Here is a 27,987-nt window from a genome sequence, read left to right as displayed (position 1 = left end):
TACAAGCCCCAGAATTCCGCCGAGTGGCCAGATTCACTTGGTGCTTCGGCGATGGCTCAACCCTCTCGATGTGGATGGGGGGCCCTATGTTAGCGCTGGAGTTCACCGCCCCATCGAAGGAGGAAGGAGAGGCGAAGGGCAGGAGTTGAGGGGTGCGGCGTTACCCAGACGGCCCGGCCTGTGTGCGCAGCGAGGGGCAGAGGCCTGGCCGGGCTCAGCATGTTGACGTGAATTTACCCTGGTTGAGGAGCCGAGGTTCGTACTATCAGGCGATGCTGAAGCTCGGGAGACACTGGCACGCTGGGGGGGGGGGGAGGGGGGGGAGAGGGGGAGGAGTGGGAGGGGGAGGGGGGGAGGGGGAGGGGGGAGAGAGAGAGGGGGAGGGGAGGGGGAGGGGAGGGGGAGGGGAGGGGGAGGGGAGGGGGAGAGAGGGATAGGGGAGGGGGAGGGAGAGAGGGATAGGGGAGGGGGACGGGGGGAGAGGGTTGGGGAAGGGAGAGGGGAAGGGAGAGGGACGGAGGGGGAGGGAGTGGGGGAGGGGAGGGGGGGAGAGGGAGGGGAGGGGGGAGAGGGAGAGAGGGGGAGGACGGAGGGGGAGGGAGGGAGGAGGGAGAGGGGGAGGGACGGGGATAGAGGGGGAAGGGGGAGGGGAGGGGGACGGGGAGGGGGGGAGAGAGAGAGGGGGAGAGAGAGAGGGGGGAGGGGAGGGGGAGGAGGACGGGGGTACGGGGAGAGGGATGGGGATAGAGGGGGATGGGGAAGGGAGAGGGGGACGGGAGGGGGGAGGGAGGGAGATGGAGGGAGGGGGGAGGGAGGGAGATGGAGGGAGGGGGGAGGGAGGGAGATGGAGGGAGGGAGGGAGATGGAGGGAGGGGGGAGGGAGAGAGGAGGGAGGGAGATGGAGGGGGAGTTAGAGAGGGAGATGGAGGGGGAGGGAGAGAGGGGGATGGGGGGTTGGGAGAGAGGGGGATGGGGAGGGGAGAGGGGGACGGGGAGGAGGGTTGAAAGAGGAGGCAGAAAGGTGGATGAGAATAGCTCATTTTGGTAGGTGTGGTTTGGATCTGCACTGATATTAAAGCAGATTTACTTTTTGATGTGTCCGTGACAACATAGGAGGAGGTAAAACACAAGACCGTGGTTAAGTGAAACAATAAACACAGGGCTCAAGCCCAAAACGTCAGTGCATAAAAGGCACTGTTTGACCTGCTGAGTTTCTCCAGCATGTTGTATGTGTGTTTGTTTTCACACAGGAGGAGGAGCGAGTTGTTCACTTCCTCGTGATGTTATTGGCTGTGTGGTACAATTATTTAATGCATCCCATTGTTAATTTACTTTCGTATTTAACCAACTCTCCTTTTAAACCTTACACAGGAATATGCCCTTGGTGGGACACGATGCCTGTGCCGAACACAATGGCATATTGAACTAAATAATTTCCATACCCCTCCATTTCCAACACATTTTCTATCTAAAAGCCTCTTTCTTAAATGTTACTGCTAAACCTACAGTTCCCCAGGTGGTTGATTTTCTTTAAACAAAAGAAGCAAGAGTGTGATTGGGGGTTTTTAATGCACAAAAGCTGCATTATTGCCTGCTCTATTTATTTCTTAATGGCGAATTTACCTTTTATGTAGAGGATGGAAAAGACGGCAAGCGACGTCCTTTTACGTAGCTCAGAGCAGGGCGCCGGCTTCTCGGGGCAAAAGGGGGCGGGACGTGTAGAACAGCAGCGGACCTCCCCCTGTGATTTTACAATCCTGTTTGGAGCCGCTTTCAGCAACAATCCTTTTACGCAGGAGGTGAAACAACTTTACTCCATCTCCCAAGTGTACCCCCCGAGGCGGATGGAAGCTGGAGCAAATTCGAGCAGTCAATCTGCCTTTGGGCTTTATGGACACAAGTACAGCAATGGAAAAATGGAGAATCTCTGTCTTTACATTTGCTTTTTCTCGATAAAAGGGCCTATTGAATGGCAGGCATGGAATGGAACAGGGGTATTGGAACCTCCTCTTCTACTGCCTTAATTTTTACAATTCTCTTGTTTCAAATCCCTTCATGCCCTCATCTCTCTTAGTAAGCTTCCAAGACCTTTGACTGTCCAATTCTGGTCTCTTGTCTATATATCTGGGGGGTTTTTTTCCACTTCCAAAACCCATATCCATCATCAATGCAGTGTTGAAATTTCCTTTGGCTTTAATTTGTTTTAGATTTGTTGCTCTTTATGCTTCGGAACATCTTTACTAAAATATAACTTGCAAGCTGTGCTACTTGCCTGAATTATTTTTCTTCAGCCCTTTGCAACATCACTGAAAAAGTGGCTGCAGAATGTTTTTTTTTAAAATTATTTATAATTATAATGTATAATTTATAATTGCCACCTGATCCTGTTATTGAAGAAGAATGCACAATAAATGTGAGGATGTCACCCAGACTAGGACATAATGCCTGTCTTTCATTAGGGTAGAATTTGTCCATTCTCTCTCTCCCAGGACCACAACAACAACAGTATTTGAAAGTAGCTCACCATCATATGTCCTGGGTAACCAAAGGTAACTAACAAGTGCAGCCTTGCCATCAGAACAAAATAAAAGCTGCTTTGGAATTTTTTTTTTAGGGGTAAAACAGTCAAAAGTGACAAAAGTAAAAACACAAAGCTGTACAAATTCAGCAGGTCAAATATTTTGCGTGATATAGCAAAGATAGATACATAACCAACATTTCAGGCTTCAGCCCTTCAAGGCGTGAGCAAAAAGTAGACAGGCACAATCCCATAGCCAAGAGGTAATAGATAGGTAAGGGAGGGCACAACAGTAAACAGGAAGAATGAAGGGGGTGGAGAGCTGGAGGAGACAGAGTGATAGGGAACAGAGGGAGAATGGTGAGTGGTCTACATATTACCTTTTGGCTGTGGGACTGTGCTCCTCCCCCTGCCCCCTGAACATTTTGTTTTGGCACCTGCCGACATTTTGCTTATACCCTGATGAAGGGCTCAAGCCCGAAACATTGGTTGTGTATCTCTATCTTCACTGTTTGCCCAGCAGAGCTTCTCCAGCATTGTGTTTTTATTTTGGATTTATTTAACTTTTATGTCTTTTTGAAGTTAAATATTCCCTGACTATAGCTGCAAGCTACAACATGGACAGGATTCCAGTTTCAACCATCGAGCTGATCTGCTTGGGGTCAAGCTTTGCATTTTCTGGGTTGTTTTACTACTTTTATAAAAGGAAAAGAACAGCAGTGGAGGTGCTGAAGGTAAGAGATATTTATTCCACTTGTTTCTTCAGCACCCAATTCCCATTTCAACACATTCTTAGTGATCGGTAATCATTTTGCCTTAACTCTTTACACTCCAGCCATTTTAACTTTTCATAATATATAATTTGTACTGCAGTACAAACAGCAGTATGAATCAGCTGGTGGTTGGGTATAAAATCAATCCCTGAAAACCAGAAACGTGGAGTATATGTGCTTGTTGGTAGTTCTTGAAAACAGGGACACAGAGTCCAAAGGGTTAAATTAGAGGACTGTTTGCATTACAATTATGACTAAAAATCCTTCCCTGAATAACTAATTTCTGAGCATGTTATTTTTAACCTTGAGAGAATTAACCGTGGCCTGTTAGGTCTCCACACTATGGTAAAAATAATTGAGGCTTAAAAACAGTAAATGATGAATGATCAGTAGAGAAGTGGGCAGTGGTTTATCAAATACATGTGATATCTTGTACCTGGGGGTTTTCTTGCAAGATGATTTTATTTACATTAGAGCAGTGGTTCTCAACCTTTTTCTTTCCACTCACATACCACCTTCAGTAATTTCTTACTAATCACACAGCACTATCCCTTAAGTGCTCTGTGGTTAGTAAAGGATTACTGAAGGTGGTATGTGAGTGGGGGTGGAAAAAAAGGTTGAGAACCACTGCTTTAGAGTAACTGAATATTGGATCTCACATTTCTGATCAGGATTGAAATTGGAATTCCCATTCTTTTGAAAGTATTAAGCTTGGGTGTCCTGGGTGAATATAAAAGATGGCAAGTTATGTAATACTGTCGATTTTTTTTTAATGGAAAATATTAGAAAAACTCAGCAGATCAAACAGCATCTGTGGAAAGAGATACAGTTAATGTTTCAGGTTTGAGACCCTTCAGAATAGATGCTTCATTTTTGCTCTTCTGCAGTATTTTTACCTGTCCTTTTTTTTTCAGCATCTGGAAGATTGTTTTAAACTTCATTATGTAATCATGTATTTTGCATTGGTGTAAATTGCGCCATTTTACCCTGAAATAAAACATAGGATTTCTAGAACCTTTTGTATTTTTTTCTTGTCTGAAATATTTTGAAAGAAATTGGCCCAAGTCTTTGAAAAGTCCATGGTTCTGCATGGAATTGCTGTCTTTTATCTCAGCAATTATTTAGTGTTTTTGATTCTTAGTAAGACCACAGCTAAATCATTGCATAGAGCAGTGATCCCCTTACTTAAGAAGACAACACTAGCAAATGAGAGGGTGCCACCAAAAAAAAATCAATCATGATGTGTTGTGGATCTTGCTTCTGCTTGCCTCAGGCCCTCTCTGTTTTTCCCATTCTTTCTGTTTTTCCCATTCTTTCTGTTTTTCCCATTCTTTCTGTTTTTCCCATTCTTTCTGTTTTTCCCATTCTTTCTCTTTCCCTGCTGCTTTCTGATGCTGCCACGTAATCAGTGCATCAAATTAACAACTGGAATACTTTACTGTATAATAAAGCTTTGTCAGGATAGAATTTTACTATTGTCTTTCTTCTAGAGAGTGATAGATTCTGAAAAGTCCTGCACTAAATAATGTTGCACACAGCAGTTGGTTATCGTATATGATACAATTCCACACCTCCCGGGGGGGGGGGGGGGGAAACAAGATAATAATGCAATAGCAACTGAATAGCTTTAATAAATTTTATTTCTGCTTGGTAAGGATATCATGGGATGTAGAACAAAGGAAGTGAAGCATTGAAGTGCACTTTATATCTAACTAAATGGGTGGACAAATTCACTTAGTTGATTGGCACACTTTAGTTCTTTTTTTCTCCCCGCTACTTCATTTGTTTCTTTGTTAAAATTAGGAAGCCCCAAAATTTGAAATTAACAAACAGTTGGTGGAATTTCTTAATGCCATTCCGGGGAAATGTGTGCAGTATGCTGTTGTAGAAGGTGAGTCCAGTTTGATTTTTGTACTTCATGTTGAGGTTTTAAGCTTACTGCAGGTTGTGCAACTTGCAGTATTAACTTATGGAATGGAAAGTTGTTTCCTGTTGCACACTGAGAGCAGGAAGTTTTAAAATCCATCCAGGTGTCCTGCTTCATGGTTTTGACCTGAAATGTCAACTATTCCTTTGCCTCCACCTGATACTTCCTGATATCCTGAGTTCCTCCAGCAACTTTTTTAAATTAAGTTTCTGGCATCTGCAGTCTCTTGTATCTCTTTTGAGTACCTTTCTAAGTACCAAAGACACAGTTTCCTGAGCATGAAGGAGAGAAGGGCTACCAGTCATCTTTGCATATCAATTACAAATAAAAGATGAATTTTTTTTTAAGACATCCAACACGCTAACAGGCCCTTTCAACCCATGAGCTTGTGCCACTCAATTACACCCAATTACCTACACCCGCAGTACGTCTTGAACGGTGGGATGAAACCGGAGTGACCAGAGAAAACCCAAGAAGACACGGGGAGAATGTAGAGATTCCTTACAGACAGCGCCAGATTCAATCCAGTTCGATGGTGCTGTAACAGCGTTGTGCTAACCGCTACACTAATTGATGCCTCTGGCTGATTTTAGTTTTTTTTTAAATCTATCATCACTCTTGGACAATAGACCTTGAGATTTTGAGGTTAAAATTATTATTTCTAAGCAGATTTATTTTGTTGCCATGTAGAAGATCATGTTTAATAGCAGCATACGGTTCCTGAAATTGGCCTCACAAATGTTCTGTTTGCAAAGTATTAGGGATAAAAGTGTTTCAGGTGTCCCTAAAACCCCATTGGGTTTTACTGTTCAGCTTTGGTCCTCGTGATGAATTCCAGACTTGGGATGACTTTTTTTTCTAATTTTGACACATTTAGCTTTGAGAATTCCCAGGGAAGTTAGGGTGTGCCTTAATAGATGGTAAAGTTCGATTTGTTTTGTCTTGACATCAGACGTAAAATTACATACAGGTACACAATCCTTTATCCGAAACCCTTGGGGGACAGTGTGTTCCACATTTTGGATTTTTTCCGGATTTTGGAAAGCTAGATTTCAGCCCACCCGAATTGTGCTGCTGTATCCACCCCCACCCCCTTCCAGTCGTGCTGCCTTCTCCTTCCCTCGTTCACCTGACTCGCACTGCCAGTCTCCCGCCCACCTCGCACTGCCAGTCTCGTCCTGTCCTCCCCGTCCCCCGCCCGATTTGCGCTGTCGTCTCTCTCCCCACTTGCCGAATTTTGGAGTTTTGCGGATTTTAGATATGTACAATTCAGAATCAGAATTTATTGTCATGAATAAGTTATGAAATTCAGTGCTTTGTGGCAGCATCGTAGGGCAAACATTTATATTATAACTATCTTACAACATTACTATAAAAAATAAAAATAATAATGCACAAAAATTAAGGCCGTGTCTTTGTTTCATTGATTATTAAGGAATCTGATGGCAATAAAGAAGAAGCTGTCCTTGTACCATTGAGTACTCTAAGCTCCTGTACCTTTACCCTGATGATAGCAGTGGGGTCTTTGAGGATAGAGGCTGCTTTTTTAAGACACTGCCTCATGTAGATGTCCTCAATGGAGTGAAGTGTGGTGCCTGTGATGTCACAGATCGAGTTAACAACCCTCTGGAGTTTATTCTTGTCCTGAGAGATGGTGCTTCCACACCAGGCAGTGTTGCAACCAGCCAGAATACTCTCCACGGTACACTTGTAGAAGTTTACAAGAGTCTTTGGTGACATACCAAATCTCCTCAGACAATTCACAAAGTTTAGCTACTGGTGATTGCATCAACATGGAGGTTCTAGGACAGATCCTCGGAGATGTTAACACCCAGGATATTGCACCACTATAATTGTATATTTTACAATGACAATATGGAAATATTTGTCACTAATGTTGACAAATTCTACTCTATGGAACTGCAGCAAACCTGTGATGTGTGCAAGGATAACAGCTAGTGGAGATGGACAGCTTTCAAATTATTAGCCTTGGTCTGATCCAGAAATAAAGAAACTGCTTATTTTATTCCTATGACAAGTTCTAACAAAAGTAAATAAAATGAGTTAATGGTGCTTTTTTTTGAAGGATGAGTATTTTAGGATTCAAGATTGGATGATGAAACAATGTTTTGTTTGAATTAACAATTGCAAATTGTAAGTTATTAGATTTTTGGCCAGTTGTAATACCAGTTCTCTGCCACTAGAAAGCATGTGTCTACTGATAGTTGAAAGGTATCCAATTTGAAGTGTTTACTGTGAACTTCTTCCAATTAAAATGTTTTACTTTTAATAGATACAAGAGTGCCTGAGAAATCCTCGAGTCCAGACACTTTGGATTTCTGAATTTTTCAGATAATGAAATATTAAAACGGCTGTACTTTTAAGTAATTGCGGGGGGCTGGGGTGGGGGGAGTCATGGCAGCGTTGGATGGCAGGTTGGTAAATGAAGTAAGATAGACTGCCCCGTGCTGCTGCTCTTTCCCTGCCTGAGCTGTGCTCCCCCTCTATCCCTGCTCTCTCTCACTACGCTGCCGCTCTCTCCCCGAGCTGCTCCCTCTGTCAAATACCCTTTCAGCGGAGTTGCTGAAATTCTGTTGGAGGACAATCCCTGTATTTTGATGTAAAACATACAGTAAAGCTTCAAACTTAAACTGGCTCAAACTAAGCTAAACACCTGAAAGTATGCTGTACATGCAGTTAAAAAAAAAAGTTTGGTTTTTGGAGGTTTTCAGAATATCTGTACTGAGTTTCACAAGTGCCATTGCCAATATTTACAATGCATTATTAATGTCCTGTGATGTAGTAATTTAGGATTTTGCAACATAGGATAAATTATGCTCTTATTTGTCTTGCAGCTAAGATTGCATATCACTGCAATTATTAAGCTAATTTTCTTTGAATTAATAACTGATTCTTTGACCACCACCTTTTTAAGGAAATACATTAGGTGTTTTGGGGGAACAACCTCTCCATTTTTGCCGTAGATTTTTTTCTATTTACAGTAGATTGGACCTCTTCAAGCACTGACGCGGTTTCTCCTTGGTTACTCCATGTAATTGTAAACATCTCTTGAAATTCCCCTGAACCCATGAACTACTCGGTCTATACACAGGACCAAGACTGCGTAGCTATTAAATTTTTGGACCTGCTATAATACACTGAAAGATTAGTGGTTAGAATTCTGCTTGATGCTCAAGCTTGGGCATAATAATTAGATTTCCAAAAGCGTACACGATTAGTAGGTTAATTGGTCACATTGTGTATTTGAGCGGTGTGGTCTCATGGGCTGGAAGGGCCTGTTACCATGCTGCACCACCAAATTAAAAATAAATAGACATTTAAAGTTGTACAAATTTATCATACTTGCCACCATAACACACCAATTTTTAACTCCTGTTGAATTACATATGTTGCATGTGTACCATTTTGTTAACCTACAAATCGTGTTCAATGCTATTTACTAAACTCGTTATTAATCCTTTTTCCTTCCTATGGATGGCATTTGTATGGCATTTTATAATGGCAGTGGAACCAACTTGAGGTACTGATTAACAGCTTTAAGAACATGGTGCAGTTAAAATTCTGTAAGAAGAATGAAAATACAGCCATATCCCAACCATTCCAGCACTAGGCAACTTTGTGCTTACTACATGCTTTCATAGAGGTGGTGAAAATGTCAATTGTCTAAAGCCATTAGTGTTGAGATGATCTGATATTAATAATATCCAATATCCATCCTTGTGTAAACCATATTTATATTTAAATCTTCTGTTTCAAACCACGATCAAACAGGAATGACTCGACCAGTTGGAGAGAGATTACGTAGCCATTATCAAGATGACTGCACTGGCGTAATGCAACGGCTTATCTTGAAAGAGCACAAACTCGTCTGGAATAACCTGGCTAGGAGTTGGTATGTGTCAACAATAACCCATGTTTATTAAATTTTCAATACTTTCTTTCATTGCTAATATTTTAACATTTTCTTTTGAAGGTTATTTCCAATGTCAGTTTAAATTGCATTGTTTTCAAAAATCTCTTCATGGTAGCTAAATATAGTAAAACCCCTGGTATCCAGAATTCAAGTAACTGGCAGCCATAAGTAACTGGCCAAAAAAAGAGAGGAAAATGAATAAATAATAAAATAATACTTTTAGAATTGTAAAACTAAATGTTCTCTGAAGTAACATATAAACCTTTGGTGAAGATGGGAGCAAATATTCAGCCAGCGGAGGGCCTTCGTCATGCTTTGCTGGTAGCAGCTGTTTGAATAAAATTGTGTAAAACAGCAATGCCATCACCCTGGATGAAGAGCTGGTTGATGATCCTCACTGTTGGGATGAATCCTTATCTTCAGTTAGAGGCTTTATCTGTAAACTTGGGGGAAGGGAGATTAATTATCTATAACGTTATTGTTTCAGATGGCTCCACGTTATTTTCTGCACATTTTCAAAGAAAGTGAAATGCTTTCAGGTTTATATATTCATGCAAATGAAGTTTGTTCAATGACAGTACAATATTTTTGTCTTTTGATCTCTTTATTTTTAATGTAGGTGTTTTAGTTTGGCATTATAAAAGTCTCAAGCAACTGGAAAATACACTTGCCTATCATCTCTCAATCCCCATAGATGCCGGAAACCAGAAGTTTTACTGTAAAATAATACCATTAAAATAATACTTGGTAAAATAAATTGCAAATGCTCTTTGGCATTCTCCAGACAGAGGCATCAGTATTGTGGTACTGCAATCTAATCAGTCACCTGAGCCTGGTTCTATAATTCAGGATGCATCTACTTATTGCAATATTGAAGTCCACTCTAAATTACTAGTTGTGTGAGAGCTAGGCAATAAATACCATCAATTTTAAGAGACCTTTTATTCTGCCTGGAGCGTTTAAGTTTCTAAGCTACTGAAGGAATATTTTACTGGTTGCAATATCACAATTAGTATTCATAATATTGACCATCTGATTTTTAAAAAAAAGATATGATTTGAGAAAAGAATTGTGTGCAAAATTTTTTTTTTCTTTGTTGTCTCTGGAAAAGGTATTTGGATAATGTAGCTGTTGAGGTGGGTGCATGTCACTCTTAGACTATTCCATAATCTTGGCAGTACATGACAAATTGTAGAATTATCACCAGGCAGCCTTCCATGGTAATGCAGGATTGGTAAAATAGATCCAATCTTTTGTTCTGGACTAAATGCACACTAAAATATTTTGGCAGCTATTTAATTTAAACATTTGTTTTCTTAACAGGAGTGATAGTGAACGAATTATACATGAAAGAGTGAATGTTGTACCCTTTGACCTGATTTCTCCCAAAGGAGGAAAGTGTGCTATTCGTGTAATCAACCCACTGGAAGCATCGGGACTACAGTTTGAAACAGTATATGAACGGTTTCACCAGGCCACACAAGGCTTCACTGATATCATTGGGCACTACTTGAGTGGGGAGAAGCCCAAAGGTTTCCTGGAAACAGAAGAGATAGTTCGTGTTGGGGCCACTTTAACAGGAATTGGAGAACTTATTTTGGATTCTGACAAGGCTATCAAACTGCAGCCCCCCAAGGATGGTCTGGAATACTTCCTAAGTACCATGGACTTCCCTAGTGTTCTGAAACAGCAGGAGTCGAGTGTTAAACTTTGGAAAGTGTTTACAGCCATCTGCACTCTGACTGGCATTACTTTAATCATGGTCATCCTGCATAGGATGTACAGAGAGTTTAATGAGAAGCAGGAACAGGAAGAACTGAGGAGGAGTTACCAACAGTTCAATGAGAGTAGACAAAGTGCTAGGGTGACAATAGCTGATGATGAAATTCCAGCAAATGCTTGTGTGATTTGTCTATCTAAAACACGAGAATGTGTCTTCCTGACGTGCGGACATGTTTGTTCTTGTTATGACTGTTATAGGGCACTCTCCACCCCAATTTGCCCAATTTGTAGAAGTTCCATAGTCAGAATTGTTCCCCTTTATCAAGCATGAGAATATTTCACTCAATTGAAGTGCTTTGTAACTACAATTGGAATGTAGTGCAGTGGTTCCCAAGATCATACCCAAATTCTAATGACTCGGGTTCTTCTGCATTAGTCACTCTGACCAGTCTGGCACGTAGGTTACTAAATGAGTGGTCCTACCTGTTTGTTATTTGCTACTCTCTAGCTTTTGACCTTTGGTAATTATTCTCAATTGGAACATATCGCAGTACTCTTCACAATAGACCCTAAGAAGCCCATTGGAATTTTTGACAAGGCAACCTTTTCTCATATGTTATAAAGCTATCATAAATTTGAAACATCAGCTAGTTCTTGGCGACAAATCATAGTGTTGCCATACTTCAGGCATATTTGTTTTTATAGTTTGGGTTTATTTCCCAGCAAGGCACTTTTATTTAAAAACTTTGTAAACAACATAATGAACATGTTCATCCATTAAATGACTTTAATAAATAAGCACTGTTTACAACCTGGCAAGTGAGACTGGAAATGTGAAAAATTAAACTGTCTTTAATTTCCCATTGCATTATAATTTATTCACAAGCTAAGGATAGTTTCAGGATCTGTACAAGTCTCATTGGCTTCACAGTTCAAATCAGCAGAGCTGGGCACCTGCAATTTATGTACCTGTGGTACTCTTGATTGCTCAGAGTGCTGTGATAAAGCGCACTCGAGTGTCAAGTGAGAAACAAACAGGAAGAAATTAAAGTTTTGAAGGGCAAAGGAATAAAAAGCATGAAAAAGGTTTTTTTTTAAAGGAAATGTCTAAAGCTTCCTTCAAGTAATTTTTACATATGCATTTTCAAAATACATGCTTACGGCTGCTTGTGACTGGAGCATTTTGTGCATGCAGTTCAGTTTTCTCACCAAAAGTTGCTAATTCACTTGCCGTGACACCGAAATGGTTTCTTCATAAAATAAAATTGACAGAAGACAACAAACGCTTCCAAATTAAATCTTTCAAAGCTGGGATCTGGTGATTGAACCGGAATTTTAAAAAGGAACTGGCTACCTTTTTGTTTTAGACAGCAAACATTCTTTTTAAATTTAGACATACAGCAGTCCCTTCCAGCCCACACGCCCGTGCAGCCCAATTGTACCCAGTTAACCCGTTTGTTTTTTGCAGGGTGGGAGGAAACCCATACAGATGGGGGAGAGCATACAAGCTCCTTACAGCCAGTACTGTCTGGTGTGTAACATTAATCAAGAATGTAAAGATGTCTTTTCTGAAGTCTATAAATTCTATGCTGATTTCTAGTGTCTCAGCAACTTGTGATGGACTAATCTCACAAAAGCACTGTCTTATTAGTTGAGATCATATGACAGAAGGGTTGACATCTCTTACCATTCCATTGAGCTTTACAGTTAGTGAATTTTAAGATGTAATCAGTATCATGTAGACATGGAAGCCTGGTGGAACAGCCATATCTCTCAAGCAGCTGATTTGCTGCTGCTGGTTCAGAGGTGAATGATGAGACACATGGGAAATTAATCTTTACATCTGGTACATTCAGAAATTCTGCTCCAACCGAGTCTGTGTCAATGCACAATAAAAGCAGTGTGCTTGCTTTTCAGACTGCAAAAATCTCTTGAATTTCACTTTCAGACTCTAGCTTTTAATTTTGTTGTAGATATTAATTGTCGTATCCTGACATTTTATGATTGCTTGTTAAAATTGACATTGAATTTTTCTGAATTTTAAAACTATATTTCATGCCATAAACTCGTATTGTTTCATTGTACTTTCTGTTTCTGCTTCCCCTTCTTTCCAGACCCCCTAACCTTGCATCCTGATATGTCCTCCCTGGAAAAGGAACACAGTCACTCTACCACATCTTGAAATCCTTGACTACTTTATGTTAAGTTTTTGGATTGACCGATATCGTTAACAAAATTTTCATCTTCACCTTTGATAGCTTAGTCTTCATTAAAATTAATAATCTTTCAATCTGCCCACATTTCTGGTTGAAATCATATAGTCTCTATTCCCAGAAGAAATTATTTCAGAGTTGCCTATTGACGATTTAACCTGATGTTTTCCCCCTACTGTAGGAACCAAGCAAGTATTGTAATACTTCCATGTATTACAATTTTAAATATCTAGTTATTTATAAAGTCCTAACAGGTTGAGTGATCCAGGGTTGGTGAAGATTTAACCTGGCAGGGTCTCCCAAATTGCTAGAACTCTGGAAATAACCATATTTTATTTTAATCTGTTATACAGGTTGTACTTCTAATCTGGCAATGTTGGGACCTGGCCATTGCCAAACCACAGAAAATGCCAGAAAACACAAATGGACCCCTAAGGGAAAAGGGTAAACATATCAAAAGTAGAACAAAACTTAAAACAGGAAATACTGTGGGGTGGCACGGTTAGTGCAATGCTTTTATAGCACCAGCGATCGGGACATTAATACAAACTCCTTACAGCATGGTACTTGAACTCTGGACCCAGATTGAATCTGCCATGATCGGGACCGGGATGGAGTCCAGTGTTGTCTGTAAGGAATTTGTACTAACTGGTGAATTCCAATGTTCCGGACCATGGGAGTTGCCAGACCACCGAGTGCTGGATAAGAGGTATAACCTGTACTTACAACTACTGATCTTTGACCATTATCAAACCAGCTGATTCAAGGTTTCTAAAGTAACTCCTGCAGCTTTTAATTGATACGAGCCATGACCTCAAAGTCCTGGTTCTGCCACCTTCACTTCCAACAAGTTCAAAATCGTGACCTAGACTGTACATCTACAACCAGACAAACAACATTTCTCTGGACCACAGTGCACACACGTAATACATTTGCAAATGTAGCATGCAATTTCATAAGTGCATAAAATAAATATAAATAATTTACTGTTTAATTTATAAGAGACTCAAGGTTACAGGATATCATTCATCAATGAATGTTAAGTAATATTTCCCAGCCTGGCAATCCTGATTTTTGATGTTTCTGTACCTCCTTCCTGATGGTAGTATGTCAAAAATACTAAAGAGCCCTATTTAAGCAGTGAGAAATCCCAGTGATGTTCCCAACTGCTTTGATGATTCTCGGTATTGACTTCCTTTGCAGCCACCATACCCGTCAGGACACACTCAATTGTGAACCTGTAAAATGTTGTTAAGCTGGGATGCAGTAGCCTTGCCTTCCTCAAACTCCTTAGGAAGTGTAGGCGCGGTTGTCGTGGGTCCAGGATAGGTCTTCTTGTTATATGTGCACCAAGGAACTCGTGCTCTCAGCTCTCTATGCCAGAGGTTCTGTCGTGGTTGACCTTAGTCTTCCTGAAATCCACAATCATCTCCTTTGTCTTGTCAACGTTGAGGCTCGGATGGTTCTCGCACCATTTGACAAGCCTCCGCAAACTTTGATGATTCGGTTTGAACTGAATCTGGCTGAGGTGCTCTATGTGATGGGACTTGAGATCTTGCAGCCAACCTGGACTAACTGTGGACTTTCGGTCAAGATGTCCTAGGATCCAGTTGCAGAGAGGGGTGTTGAGTCCTCGCAAGTCAATTTATCCAACCAGCTTCTGAGATATGATAGTGTTGAAATCAATGAACAACAACCTGCCGAAGGAGGCGTAATTCTTTTCATAGGTCAGGACAGAGTGGAGGGTCATCTGTGGACTGGTGTGGCCCTAAGTGAGAATTTCATGAATTATTAAGATTGAACTGTCAGTTTTTCTGCCCCTGCCATCTCCCTTTGGTCATTTGCTCAGTTTCAGATAGTCCCCTCAACCACCACCATATTCGCATCTTTGTCTAATTTCTCTCATCTCACCAAATACAAACACATTTTGGCCATGGACTGTTTCCATCGGATTTCCACTGGCTGGTCAATTTTCTCTCCACCCTTTTGTTAAATGACATTGTTCTTGACTACTACGATGCACTCAAATCTGTCTACGTCTCATCAATACTCTTATTTCTCGTTCCTCCCATCCTCCAGTTTCAGGGCCCTGTGAATCCCTTAGTAGTCTCCCATTATCTAACACAGAATTCTTGTTTGAATCTCCCCAAGATCTTTCCACCTCTTGAAAGTTTTATATTTTGATGCTTATACCCTGAATTCAAGCTTCAGAATCTCCTGCCTCTCTCATAAATTTTCAGTGATAATGTTTATCTTTAGAGATTCTCTGTGTGCGGCTGAGAATGGGTTGGAAACCTGCTTCTGGAAGGTCGGTGATGGTGGACATTTGGGGTCTGGGAGGTTGTGATATTTGTATTTGCAATTTGGTTAATATTCAGTTATTAATCAAATGCTGAAGAAATGCACTGCCTCAGATTGCTTACTGTTTTAAGAAAAATAATTTAATTTAAATTAGACTCAACCACACTCGAACAGGAAGTTGGTGCCATTTCTACTTCTGGTCAGCTTCAGGTTCATAACTATGGGGTTCCACATAGCGATATAGCGATATACAAAATCATGAGGGGCATGGCTGAGGTGAACGGTCATAGTTTTAAATTCTCCTTTACTAGGGGAATAAAAAAAACTAGGGGACATAGATGAAAATAAAGAGGGGAACATTTAAAGGAATTCAAGGTCAATTTCATCAGTCTTAAAGGATTCAGACCTGAAATGTTGACTATTTTTCCCCTGCAGATAGTTTGTTGTTCCACCTTAATAGTACTTGATTGTTTGACTATTAACCAGTTAATTATTTTTAGATCCCTCTGCATCTTATGTTGAATGCATGCCTGCATCTATTTATCATTGTCTTTTTTTGAGACAGTATTTCATTTTGAAGATGAAATGTTTATTTGGTTCCAATAACTTGAAAACAAAACCACACATCTATTATCAATTCCAGTAATCTATCTAATGTTCCCATCCTGTCGTGAATTTCTATCAGTCATGAATTTCTTTTGCTGCTGAGCAACTGTCTAGTTCTTTCTTGAAACTCCATATTCTTGTTCTGCAAACTATTTCCACATTCACGTTGTACTTTCTAGAACTTGCTGTTTTATGATCTTAAATTTGAAAGTATGGCCTTATACTGCTGGACAGATGGATGTAACTGTTCCAAACATTAGTGCACCAATTTTGGTAGCCAGGAGCAGAAGAATATGGGTTATGATTAGATGGATAGTGTGGAAGCAGATGGAGAAAGGTGGGAAGCAGAAAGGACATACAGGGAAGGAAATTAAAAAGCCGGGAGCAGGGACATGAGGCACAAAATCTTTGTCCCAAAGTGAAGGGATGTTAAAATATTCTGTGGCATTGAAACTACTTTGTAAAGGGTAACTGCATAATTTAAAATAATGTAGCATTAACTCTTCAAGTTCATTGTTTCAGTTTTTACCCCCTTGTCACAATCACATTTATTCCTCTGAGGGACAGAAGATGTAAAAGCTGGAGGCCTATCAGTAACTTGAGTTGGTAATGGAGAGAAATCTTCCAATATTTCACAGAAATATAATTCAGAAGATTTTGTTAAGGGGGACCAAAACTTTAGTCAGTTTTGGGACTTAAAGGAGAAGAGAGAAGTGAAAGGGCAACAAATCAATGTTTCAGAATGCTAGAGAACCTTTGAAAGCAAAGATACGGTGAATAAAAGGGAAACAAGGCAAAAATCAAAAGAATAGGTGTTCAATCTGCATTTTGGTTTAACACCAGATTTTAGTTTCCTGTTACAGAGAATGTCAGAGTTTGATTTAAATCAACTGTCGAGCAAATTTTTTAAAAAAACCATGCTTTATCACTGGATTTCCCCCCATCTTTCCCAATGATGTGATCTATTGGGATCATTGTCTGAGGAGGGCACACGAAATCAATGAAGACTCCTTCCACCCCCACACAGCATTTTTTAGCTGCTCCACTAGGAAAAAGAGATAAAGGAGTAGAAAGGAGAGCCACCAACACTAGGCAGCTTCTTTCCACAGCCTGTGAGACTATTAAATTACCAAAAGAACTGCTCATACTTACCATAGGCATATGTGTGTTATGTCTGGTTGTGTGTCTACGTGTTTTGCACTGAGGACTGGAGAACACTGTTTCATTGGGTTGTACTTGTGCAATCAGATAATATTAGAATTCACACAGGACTGGCCATACTAATTCTACTTGTGTCTGTATATGCAGATTAAGAACAAGGGAGGATACATTTCCATTTTCAGGAACTAGGCCATTACAGAATCATTTGACACTGACTCTACGCTATATCTCTCACTAATCCACTCATAATGGCTTCAAACTGATCAATGAATGTTTCAAAAATTGACAGAACAATCATTTTCTATCCATTCTTGATTGATCTTTTGGCAGGAAGAGACACAATAGTCAAATCTGGTACTATTCTTATTAAACAATCCTACCCATTGTAATAAAAGAAGCTGCCCTACTTTGTGGTCACAGCTAACTTTTAAAAAATATAACAAAGTACTGTGCAAAAGAATGGAACTCTTCTATTCCTTTCCAATTTCAATGGCTGTTTCAGGCCATCCCATCACTCGTATCAGTCAATAACTGCTCTCGCTCTTACTGCATCTTGTGACATGCCATTGCCCCTGAAGATCATATCCTGCAACACTAAAATGAGACTGTCCCATATTTCTCACTCACTACGTTGTGTATTCGAATAGGATTTTAAATTTGTGCCAGTCATGGGTTGTAACTCCACGGTCATTTGCAGTTGGATTGGTTCTATCCAGAATTTTGAATACCAACAAAGGAAGGTCACCTTTGTTCATCTAATTATCTGAAGCAAGATTTGGGAGGGGAAAAAAAAACTTTGGACCACCAGGCTCTCCTCAGTGAACCAGAATAGTTTCATAACATGGAGAAAATGCATTCATTGTAACTTCTGTTCATTTTATAATGTATTATAATTTTATAATATCAATGTAATTTACTAATGGCATGACCTTAATGAAGCTGTACATACTTTCCAATTGTTTTCTTCAGTCATCTGCAACCTTCAGGGATTATTCAGCTCTTCTGGCTGTACAAATTTTGGAAAGTTGATCAACAAGATTGTATATATTTTTGAAGGAGAAAAAGAATTTATAAATAAATGTTTATACAATTTCTCTGAACTGAAATACTTAAAATTGATTAATTTTATTTTTAAAATTTAGACATACAGCACGGAAACAGATCCTTCTGGGCCACGAGCCCCCTCCCCCAATGTATATTGAATTACTTTGAAGATTAGAGACTTTCATGTATTGGAATGCAGCAGGCACTTTGAACACAGAGGCCAAATAAACATAAATAATTAAGGAATCTGCTCTAGTCTGGGTGGGGGGGAGGGGTGTTGGAAATGCTAACAAGGACAGCAGGGATAACTCCATACTCTTTCTCCAATAAAGAAATGTTATATTTAAAATGAATGCACATATAATAGATTGTTTACAAGCCCACTGTGGAATTATAATCATTTGTGTGGGAAGAAACTTGCTTAATTTTAAGGACTGAATACATTTGCACATAAAACTTCAGCTTCTTGAGGGAAATTAGGTATAAACATTTTATGACCATGGAAATACAGTCATTTCTCTGTGCAAGTGCCACCAAGGATTCCTGCATAACTACCGAAGTGGCCACTAGTTTCTTTGCCAGAGACCAAGCTTTAATGATGTGATTTTTCCTGGAGTTCAGCAGCTGAACAGGAGCTTTTGGCAATTCTATAGTACTAGACAGTCCAGCCATTGAATGCAAACCAAGCTAATTAAAGATAAGCATAAATTCACAAATGATGTATTCCTGACCAAGGGCTGAAATTAAAACCTGGAGTGAGAACAGTTGTTTCCAGCAAAAGGATGCTTATCATGACCTTACCATTGATGAAACTTCCAAACTCTGTAATCTCAGAATCCTCTCAAGGTCCTTCCAAAATGAGAATGAACAGAACTGGGTGAAATACTCTGCTTAACCAGAATTTGATAGAAGCTTAGTATGAATTCTTCGGTTTTGTGCCTACTACCCTTATAGAATCCTTGATTCCATATACTCTGTTAACTGCATTCTCCATAACTCAATTGGAAACAGGCAGTCCTGTGGTGAATGACATAATAATTTTTTTTTAAAATTTACACATACAGCACGGTAACAGGCCATTTTTGACCACGAGTCCATACGACCCAATTTGCACCGCATTAATCCACACCCCCAGTAAGTTTTTAAGGGTGGGAGGAAACTGGAACTCCTGGAGAAAACCCATGTAGACACAAGGAGAATGTACACACACTTTACAGACAGCGCGGGACTCGAATCCTGGTCCAGACCTGATCGCTGGCGCTGCAAGGGTGTAACCCTGAATGCTACACCAACTGTGTTGCCCGATTTGCCTCCCGATTCCACAAAGACGTCATCTTCCACATGGCATGATCCACTTACCTGAGTAGCTCTAATACTCAAGAAATATAATAATGTCTGAAGCAAAGCAGCCCAATTGAAGGATAAAAGAAACAACAGATGCTGGAATTGGGAGCAAAAACCAGTTGCTGGAGGAACACAGTAGATCAGGCAAAATTTGCAGAGGCAAAAGGATGATTGACATTTAAGGTTGAGTCTCTGAAACAGTCCTGAACCAAAACATCAATCATCCCTTTGCCTCCACTGATGTGGCATGACTCGAGTTCCAACCGTAGCTCATGTCTTTTTTTTTAAAAACTTCAGATCCTGGAAACTTGAAACAAAAAAACCAAAGAATAAAAGAACCCCCCCCCACCCCCGGGCAGATCAGACAGATGTCATCCATGAAGAGAGAAACAAAGTCAATGTTTTAGATTGATGACCTTTCACCGCCACTGGAAAACAGTCATGTTTCAAGATTCAGAAAAAGAGCAGAGCTAAGAGAACAAAAGTGTCTGCAATAGGATGCAAACCAAAATAGTCAAGGTATTCTTTAACATATTGCCAGTTTTGGAGGGGGGAACAGTAAAAAAAAATAAGAACAAACTCAATTTGAAATATTAACCATAAAGAAAACCCTATTTAATTGTAATGTCATCACAAATTTCAACGTTGATCTTTTGATCAGTGTGTACGATCTACAAGGCCCACTTAAGCATGTTGTGATTTTTTTTCATTTATTTCTATCAGACTCATGATCACCACCAGGTAAAAGAACAATGAGTAAATAACAAGTGTACCTCCAAATTTACAAAAAATTCTAACAGTTCATTGCCTCACGTGGTTTCCTGACGGTAAAATTTTCCAATCAAAGATTAATCTATTTTGATTATAAATGTTTGGTTCACATTTGTAACCATGTTTCTTAAACAACAACGTTATGCACACCCAACCTGATGGTAAGATTTTCCAATCAAAGATTAATCTATTTTGATTATAAATGTTTGGTTCACATTTGTAACCATGTTTCTTAAACAACAACGTTATGCACACCCAACCTGATGGTAAGATTTTCCAATCAAAGATTAACCTATTTTGATTATAAATGTTTGGTTCACATTTGTAACCATGTTTCTTAAACAACAACGTTTTGCACACCCAAAATTGTCTCAAGTTGTCATTAAATGATTACAGTGGGTCTTATAACTGGAACCTCAAGAACGTCAACAAGCTTGTAGAAAACAGTGAAGTGATATACTGAACACTGATGGAATCAGTCACAAACTCACATTTTCATCTCGACTCCCTAATGGCAGAAGAATGGAAGAGTAACTTATTCAAATGTATTGCAATAACTGAGAGCACTTGTGCCATAACAGAAAATACTGGAAACAGCAGGTCAAACAGCATTTGTGGTAAGAGAAACAGACTTAACATTTCAGATCTGAGATCCCTGATCAGAAGATGTAGGAGAAAAAGAGATAGCTTTCAGTAGAAGAGATGGCAGGGCATTAGACATTAAAAATCTGATGAAACTCACTCCCACTCACACCCACCCTGATCTCCACGGGTCTGGGGCAAGGTCCCCAGTTGTCCAGCGAGGGCCCCTCATTTTGCTGGGGGGTGGGGGAAGATGTGATGAGTAGAGCAAAGGAAATATCTCTGACGGGGTGAGATTGAAGGAGATGGAGTCAGAATGCTGGCCCAAGGTCTCCAGTACAAACACAGTATCCCAGGAGTACTAATGCACATTAGAATGTGCATTGTTATTATTAAAATAAGTTTTCATCAGAGCTTTTCTGATTCTGGGTGTATTTGTCTGTAGCTGATTTCAGTCAGATTTTTTTTTTTAAAAAGACAGGAAATCCCCAAAATAGATATGCATCATTGTCGAGTCAACACAATAAGCAAAACTAATAGTATAATTTATATGAATACACCGACTGCCATTCATATTGCTGTAAAATTCAGTCCTCATTTTGTACTTTAAATTGATTTTAAATTACAAATGCTATTCAAGAGCCCATGCACAGATAAATAAACTGCACCATTGATCTGTCATGGTGTAGGATTCAACCAATCAACATGCTGACAGCCGTGGTGTTTGGCTTATGTGCCTCCACCAGTAGTGATTGATGCCTGATGCAATCGTCCAACCAATATGCTGTTGAAAATCGCGCATCTTGTTGCTGCACACTCCCAGCACCAAGGATATTGCTTTGTTTATTTTGCAAAAGTGGCAGTAACACTATTCATGATATCAGTGCCAAATCACAAAAAAAAGTAAGATTGAAAAGCCTTAAGAAGCTGCTTGTTCTCACTGTTCGATCACATACGCTAGCAGATATTAGTCACAATATTTAAAGAAGACAGCTGAATTAAGCATTTTTGTTACACTTTCTCTGCCCTTTTCCTCATTTCCTTTTATTTATGACTAATAATTGGATAACTGTGCAGAAAACAATTCTTTATGAAGCTGAAAAATGTGGATTGAACAGCTCAGAGGAGATTATTTTCTCACACAATGTAGGCCAGGTTTCATTTCCTCTCCCCACCCCTCTTATTGCCCCTGAACTGGGTAACGCTCTCAGGCATTTTAGACCCAAGTACGAGTCAACCACTTACTATGAATCTGCAGTCAAATCAAGGCCATACCTGCGGGTACCACACTTCCATTCTTCACGGTCATTTTGATGAATATTTCGTAGTTTCATGGTCATCGTTCAAGAAAGATTATAGAGATACAATAGGGCATAGCAGAAGAACTTGAAGGATGGGAATTTTATCGCAGCCATGAAGGAATGGCAACTAATGAACCATAGAATACTACAGCACCAAAACAGGCCCTTTACCCCACTTAGTGCATGTTAAACTATTTTTCCACCTAGCCCCATTGACCTGCTCCCAGACCATAGCTCTCCATACCCCTCCCATCCATAAACCTGTCCAAATTTCTCTTAAATGTTGAAATTGAATCCCTATCCATCATTCTAGCTGGCAGCTTATTCCACAATTGAGTGAAAAAGGTTCCCCTTAAATATTTCACCTTTCATCATTAATCCATCTCCTCTGGTCCTTGTCTCACCCAATCTCAGTGGAAAAAGCTTGCTTACATTTATTTATCTATACCTTCATAATTTTGTATACCTCTAACAAATCTCCCTTCATTCTCCAAAACTCTATGAAATAAAGTCTTAATTTATTCCTTTCCCTATAATTCAAGTCCATCTGCAAATTTTCAAATCCAATTTCCACATTATCCATCCAGTTTGTTGATATAGAGATCCCAGCACCAATCACTGAGGCACGCTACTTGTCACAGACCTCCAGTCATCTACTACAACTCTCTGGCTTCTCCCGCAAAACTAATTTAATCCCATCTACTGTGATCCACCCATATAGCCTCAGTAGATGAGGTCTCTAACCGGTCCTGTCTGAGCACTGCCATTACATTTTCCCTGAATAGCAACACCATCCCTTTCCCTTTCATCCCTCCCTCTCTATCGCATTTAATGAAATTGAACCCTGGAACATTGAGCTACCAGTCTTGCCTCTCTTATAACCAAATCTCATTACTAATGGCCCAATTACTTAATTCAAATATGTTGATCCAAGCTCATCCTCCTTACTCCTTGCATTGAAATAGATGCAACTCAAATGTCATTCCCGATATGCTCAACCTTTTAATGAAACTTAAAAGAATATTAAGAATATTAATGAACTTAACAGAAACAGGAATGATGGATAAAAGGTATTTAATCATGAATAGGATAAAAGTTAAAACTTTCAGGAAGGTAGAGAAAGAGCCCAGAAAAACATCAGAATCGTGAAATCAAAGTGACACAAGGATGAGTGGTGGTTTTGGCAGAAGATGGTTGAGGTAGGGAAGAATGGAGGAATGTGACAGGGCTGAAAATAAGCAGCCATTACTACAGGAAGGATAAGTTGGAAACGCAGGTTTTGATTGAAGAGCTCAGCCTCTGAATGATTTGATACAGTGTTTAAGAAGAAGAACTCAAGATCCATGGTAAGGGACAGCATTTCTTTGGGAATTGAAGGTTAGGAAATTTCATTCTTCCCAGATTTTTTTTTAAATAAACTGCAAGAAAATTGTGCATCTCATCTGTGATTAATATTAGTGAAACAATCTGATGTAAGAGAAGCAAATTTCTAAATATTTCCCCTCAACTAATTGTCTTGATTTAGGTGGCATTAATATTGAATTGTGTGCATAGAATTTATCCCATCAACTGTCAAAACAGAATTTAAAAAAGGAGAGTTAATGATGATATTCCTGAGGGCAATTCCAGGTTTATGTAGGAAATAAATTCATTTAGCGAGATGCTCAACCCATGGGTGAATAAGTAAAAATGAAACAAGACTACTTTGCCAACCTGACCAATGGAGAATATCTGCATCTATGGAGGAAAAGGGATGGTCAACCTTTCACGTTGAGACCCACTTGCTCTAGATTCCAGCATCTGCAATATCTTGTTAAATATGAAAGTCTGCAGACACTGTGATTGTAGTGCAATGCGCACAAGTGCTGGAGAAACTCAGCAGATCACGCAATGTTGACGGGAATTAAATGATAATCAATGTTACGAGCCTGAGCCCTTCAAGGTATCAGGCACATCTTCAATGGGGAGAAGCTGTTGGAAAAACATACAAATATATAAATGAGAAGCATGAGTAATCCACCTGTCCCTGTGATCTCACTTCATCACTGATTATAAAATCCAATGTCTACATTTAACCCTGCTCTGGGGAATCTCCACCCATCCTTAATTATCAAAGACAGAAGGGAAAATCAGGAGGACTAATTGACAAAGGTAAGGTCTTGAACCAATACATTCCAATGCTCCGGCAGATGAGAAACCTGTTGTTCAAAGTTCAAGCGAGGATTGACAGAACTCCTGGGTCACAGGGTAGTAACCAATAAGAAGGAAAAGATAGCAGAGAGGTCCTGTCAGGGAAGATGGTTAGTTCAGTGAGAATGATGCTGAGGGAGCAGAAAATGAGCCTCAAGGATAAGATGAGGGTGAAATGAGAGGAAAGCCATAAGGAGAGGAATTATCCACCAGAGGTTGACCAGGAAAATCCACAAGGAAAAGCCTAACTGTGGCATCAATACTCACGTAGAAGTCCTGGAAAGTGGTTTGGTTTGGTAGCAAAGGGAAGGAAACATCAAGGAGTCAGAATAGATTATATTTTTCTTGGTGTCAAAACACTGAATATCCTTTGCAGCTTTCAAGTTGACACACAACAATCTCTGTGCCAACATTAAAGCAATGCTTGGTGCTGCATTTATAAACATAATGATTACATGCAAGACTATTGAATGGATTTTCACTTTGTAGAGTAGCACAAATGGGCACAATTTAAGTCAGCTTATCACCTGCTTGCCATCCCTTCAATCAGAAAAGAAATGTTGTGGTAACCCAAAATGAGGGGGGACCATTAAATATGCTTACAGTTGATTTAAAGTACTCTGCAGAACAAATCCAGAAACTATGAAAAGTTATCTTTGCTTCATTCATCTCTCAATATACTTACCCCCTTTATGGCTGCCTATCAATGAAAATGACTTTTCCTTGTCTAAAATTTCTGCTTATTAATGCTCCATGATTATGAAGGTAAAAAGGTGCTTTGATGATAGCCAGCCAGCCAGCCATAGTGGGTGGGCAGTAGTGCTAAGATGCATCTCCTTTGGGGGAAATGGCAAAGGGAATAAAACCTATGCCATGGTCTTGACTTATCAATTAGCTCATTATTACCCCACTGAACCAGCTTCATTCAGCATATGACTTGTCAAAGAAGAGACAAATGATCTGAAGTTGATGATTAAATTATCACGGTGAAGAAAGGCTTTATCTAGTGAAAAATGAAGGTTAATATTATACTAGATTAAGAGGATGTGTGACATGGAAGTGAACTTGCAGGCACTGGTGTTTCCATAGGATGGCTCTCTTTCTGCAAATTCTTGGCAAAACAGCATGAGCAAGTAACTTCGGTGCACTCTAGATCATACTCACTGAGGCCAGATGCATTGGTAGTGGATCTTCATGGTTGCAGATTGGTCCCAGAAAAAGGGGGTGTTTTGTCCTATCGAGTGGGTGAATACCGATATCGGCAGTCCTGGAACTGGTTACTTAAGTATTATTATTACTAAATTGATTCACACCTGAGGGATATTAGCCCTAATGATCACTTTGCTCTAATCGCATTCAGAATTAACAAGGATAAATTTCAGCTCACAATGATGCAAATTAAGAACCAGAACTTCTTATTAATCTTCTTATACAATGAGTTAATGATGCTATTGCATGTTATAATAAATCCACTCTCCTGTACATTCTTCTTCTTGCAGACTAACATCAAACACTTTTATTCATCCTTTCCTAGTTCATTGTTGTTTGCCTTCCTCGTCTCTTCCCCAGCACGTTCTTTTGAGCTGGGTATGGTCTCCACATTTTGTTTAACTGGCTTTTTCCTACTTCTTTCAACCCATGAGATCACATGTATTTTGTGGTCTGGGTCTTCACCTAATCCTCCCAATTTATAGAAAGAATGAAAAAATTGAAAACAAAATAGCAAAAACGCAAAATCAAACTTTGACTATTTTGCTAGTGTGAAAATGTATTCTATTGAACATTGGTGAAATAATCAAGAACCCCCTTATGGATCTGGAAAAATATCTTAAAGGAAAGCTCTCCATCAGAATGAAGAAAATGCAGTGTCACCTGAAGTTTTCAAAATCATTATTAATTGAAAATTAACTTTTACTGGCTAGAGCCAATTTTAAAAAAATCAAACTAAAATTAACCAGGTAATTAATTAATTAAATCGTTTCGTTTAAGACCCAATGCAGTGCGTCACATTATTACAATCTTTGAGTAGATTTAACTATTAAAGAAATGTTTCTAAATCTGACTTTTAATTTGTGATGATTTTTCTTGTTCAATTGTTATATTTTTTTTTGAGGCAAGGTACCTCAAGTAATTGAAACAGAAACTTTTTGACAGTTTTCCTGGAGGGATTACAAATATAGTGGTGCAATACGGCAAACACGTTCTAAAGCTCTGTGAGTGCAGTGTGGCAGATGGTGCATTTTAATGCATTAGCAGGCTTCTTGTGTTGAATATTAATGCTTCCATTTTGTGCAGAGGAGGACAGTGTTCGATGATTCTGTGCACAAATCCTGATGTGAAAAATAATCAATGTTTAGCTTAGGGAAAGCCAGAGGGAGGCCCAGGCAGGGGCACACACCATTTCTTTGATATCAGAAAATCAATATTCCCATTTCAGCTGATTTGTATTTATTGCTACTATTGTGGAAACACTTTACATCTAACAGCTTATAAGACTCTGGTTGAGCAATCCTTTCCTGCCTAATTTCTGCTGGACATGGCCCAATTTATTTCCCAAATTTTGATTAGATCATCTAACTTGCAGAAGATCAGCTGGAGTGCAGAAGCCTCTAGTAGTCAAAATAGCTGAATATCTAAATTCTAACAGCAAGATACATTCTTTCTTTGGCTTGGCTTCGCGGACGAAGATTTATGGAGGGGGTAAAAAGTCCATGTCAGCTGCAGGCTCGTTTGTGGCTGACCAGTCCGATGCGGGACAGGCAGACACGATTGCAGCGGTTGCAAGGGAAAATTGGTTGGTTGGGGTTGGGTGTTGGGTTTTTCCTCCTTTGCCTTTTGTCAGTGAGGTGGGCTCTGCGGTCTTCTTCAAAGGAGGCTGCTGCCCGCCAAACTGTGAGGCGCCAAGATGCACGGTTTGAGGCGTTATCAGCCCACTGGCGGTGGTCAATGTGGCAGGCACCAAGAGATTTCTTTAGGCAGTCCTTGTACCTTTTCTTTGGTGCACCTCTGTCACGGTGGCCAGTGGAGAGCTCGCCATATAATACGATCTTGGGAAGGCGATGGTCCTCCATTCTGGAGACGTGACCCATCCAGCGCAGCTGGATCTTCAGCAGCGTGGACTCGATGCTGTCGACCTCTGCCATCTCGAGTACCTCGACGTTAGGGGTGTGAGCGCTCCAATGGATGTTGAGGATGGAGCGGAGACAACGCTGGTGGAAGCGTTCTAGGAGCCGTAGGTGGTGCCGGTAGAGGACCCATGATTCGGAGCCGAACAGGAGTGTGGGTATGACAACGGCTCTGTATACGCTTATCTTTGTGAGGTTTTTCAGTTGGTTGTTTTTCCAGACTCTTTTGTGTAGTCTTCCAAAGGCGCTATTTGCCTTGGCGAGTCTGTTGTCTATCTCATTGTCGATCCTTGCATCTGATGAAATGGTGCAGCCGAGATAGGTAAACTGGTTGACCGTTTTGAGTTTTGTGTGCCCGATGGAGATGTGGGGGGGCTGGTAGTCATGGTGGGGAGCTGGCTGATGGAGGACCTCAGTTTTCTTCAGGCTGACTTCCAGGCCAAACATTTTGGCAGTTTCCGCAAAGCAGGACGTC

The 27,987-nt window shown here is 40.1% G+C and overlaps 1 protein-coding gene across 5 annotated transcripts; it reads left to right on the top strand.

The window, feature by feature from the left end:
• Positions 1-12,958, top strand: mul2 (mitochondrial E3 ubiquitin protein ligase 2). 5 transcript variants are annotated; one of them, XM_069897220.1, is made up of 5 exons: positions 1-255; positions 3,122-3,252; positions 5,095-5,182; positions 9,011-9,131; positions 10,476-12,958. In XM_069897220.1, the coding sequence occupies exons 2-5, from the start codon at positions 3,136-3,138 to the stop codon at positions 11,203-11,205; spliced, it is 1,056 nt and encodes a 351-aa protein (XP_069753321.1). In that variant the 5' UTR covers positions 1-255; positions 3,122-3,135; the 3' UTR covers positions 11,206-12,958. The 5 variants fall into 5 exon arrangements, with proteins under 5 accessions (XP_069753321.1, XP_069753320.1, XP_069753322.1 ...); XM_069897219.1 differs by having other exon boundaries at positions 3,101-3,252; XM_069897221.1 differs by lacking the exon at positions 3,122-3,252 and having other exon boundaries at positions 2-255.
• Positions 12,959-27,987: the final 15,029 nt, after the last annotated feature.

Source organism: Narcine bancroftii, chromosome 9 (assembly GCF_036971445.1).
Source record: "Narcine bancroftii isolate sNarBan1 chromosome 9, sNarBan1.hap1, whole genome shotgun sequence".
Classification (NCBI taxonomy): Eukaryota; Metazoa; Chordata; class Chondrichthyes; order Torpediniformes; family Narcinidae; genus Narcine; species Narcine bancroftii.
Note: the sequence above shows the minus strand (reverse complement) of the source record. Positions and strands in the feature narration are given on the sequence as shown.

Coding starts and splice junctions, on each gene's coding strand:
- mul2 (XM_069897220.1), top strand. CDS start 3,136: ATGGACAGGATTCCAGTTTCAACCATCGAGCTGATCTGCTTGGGGTCA. Junction 5,183..9,010: donor GCAGTATGCTGTTGTAGAAG/GTGAGTCCAGTT, acceptor ACGATCAAACAG/GAATGACTCGACCAGTTGGA. Junction 9,132..10,475: donor AATAACCTGGCTAGGAGTTG/GTATGTGTCAAC, acceptor TTTTCTTAACAG/GAGTGATAGTGAACGAATTA.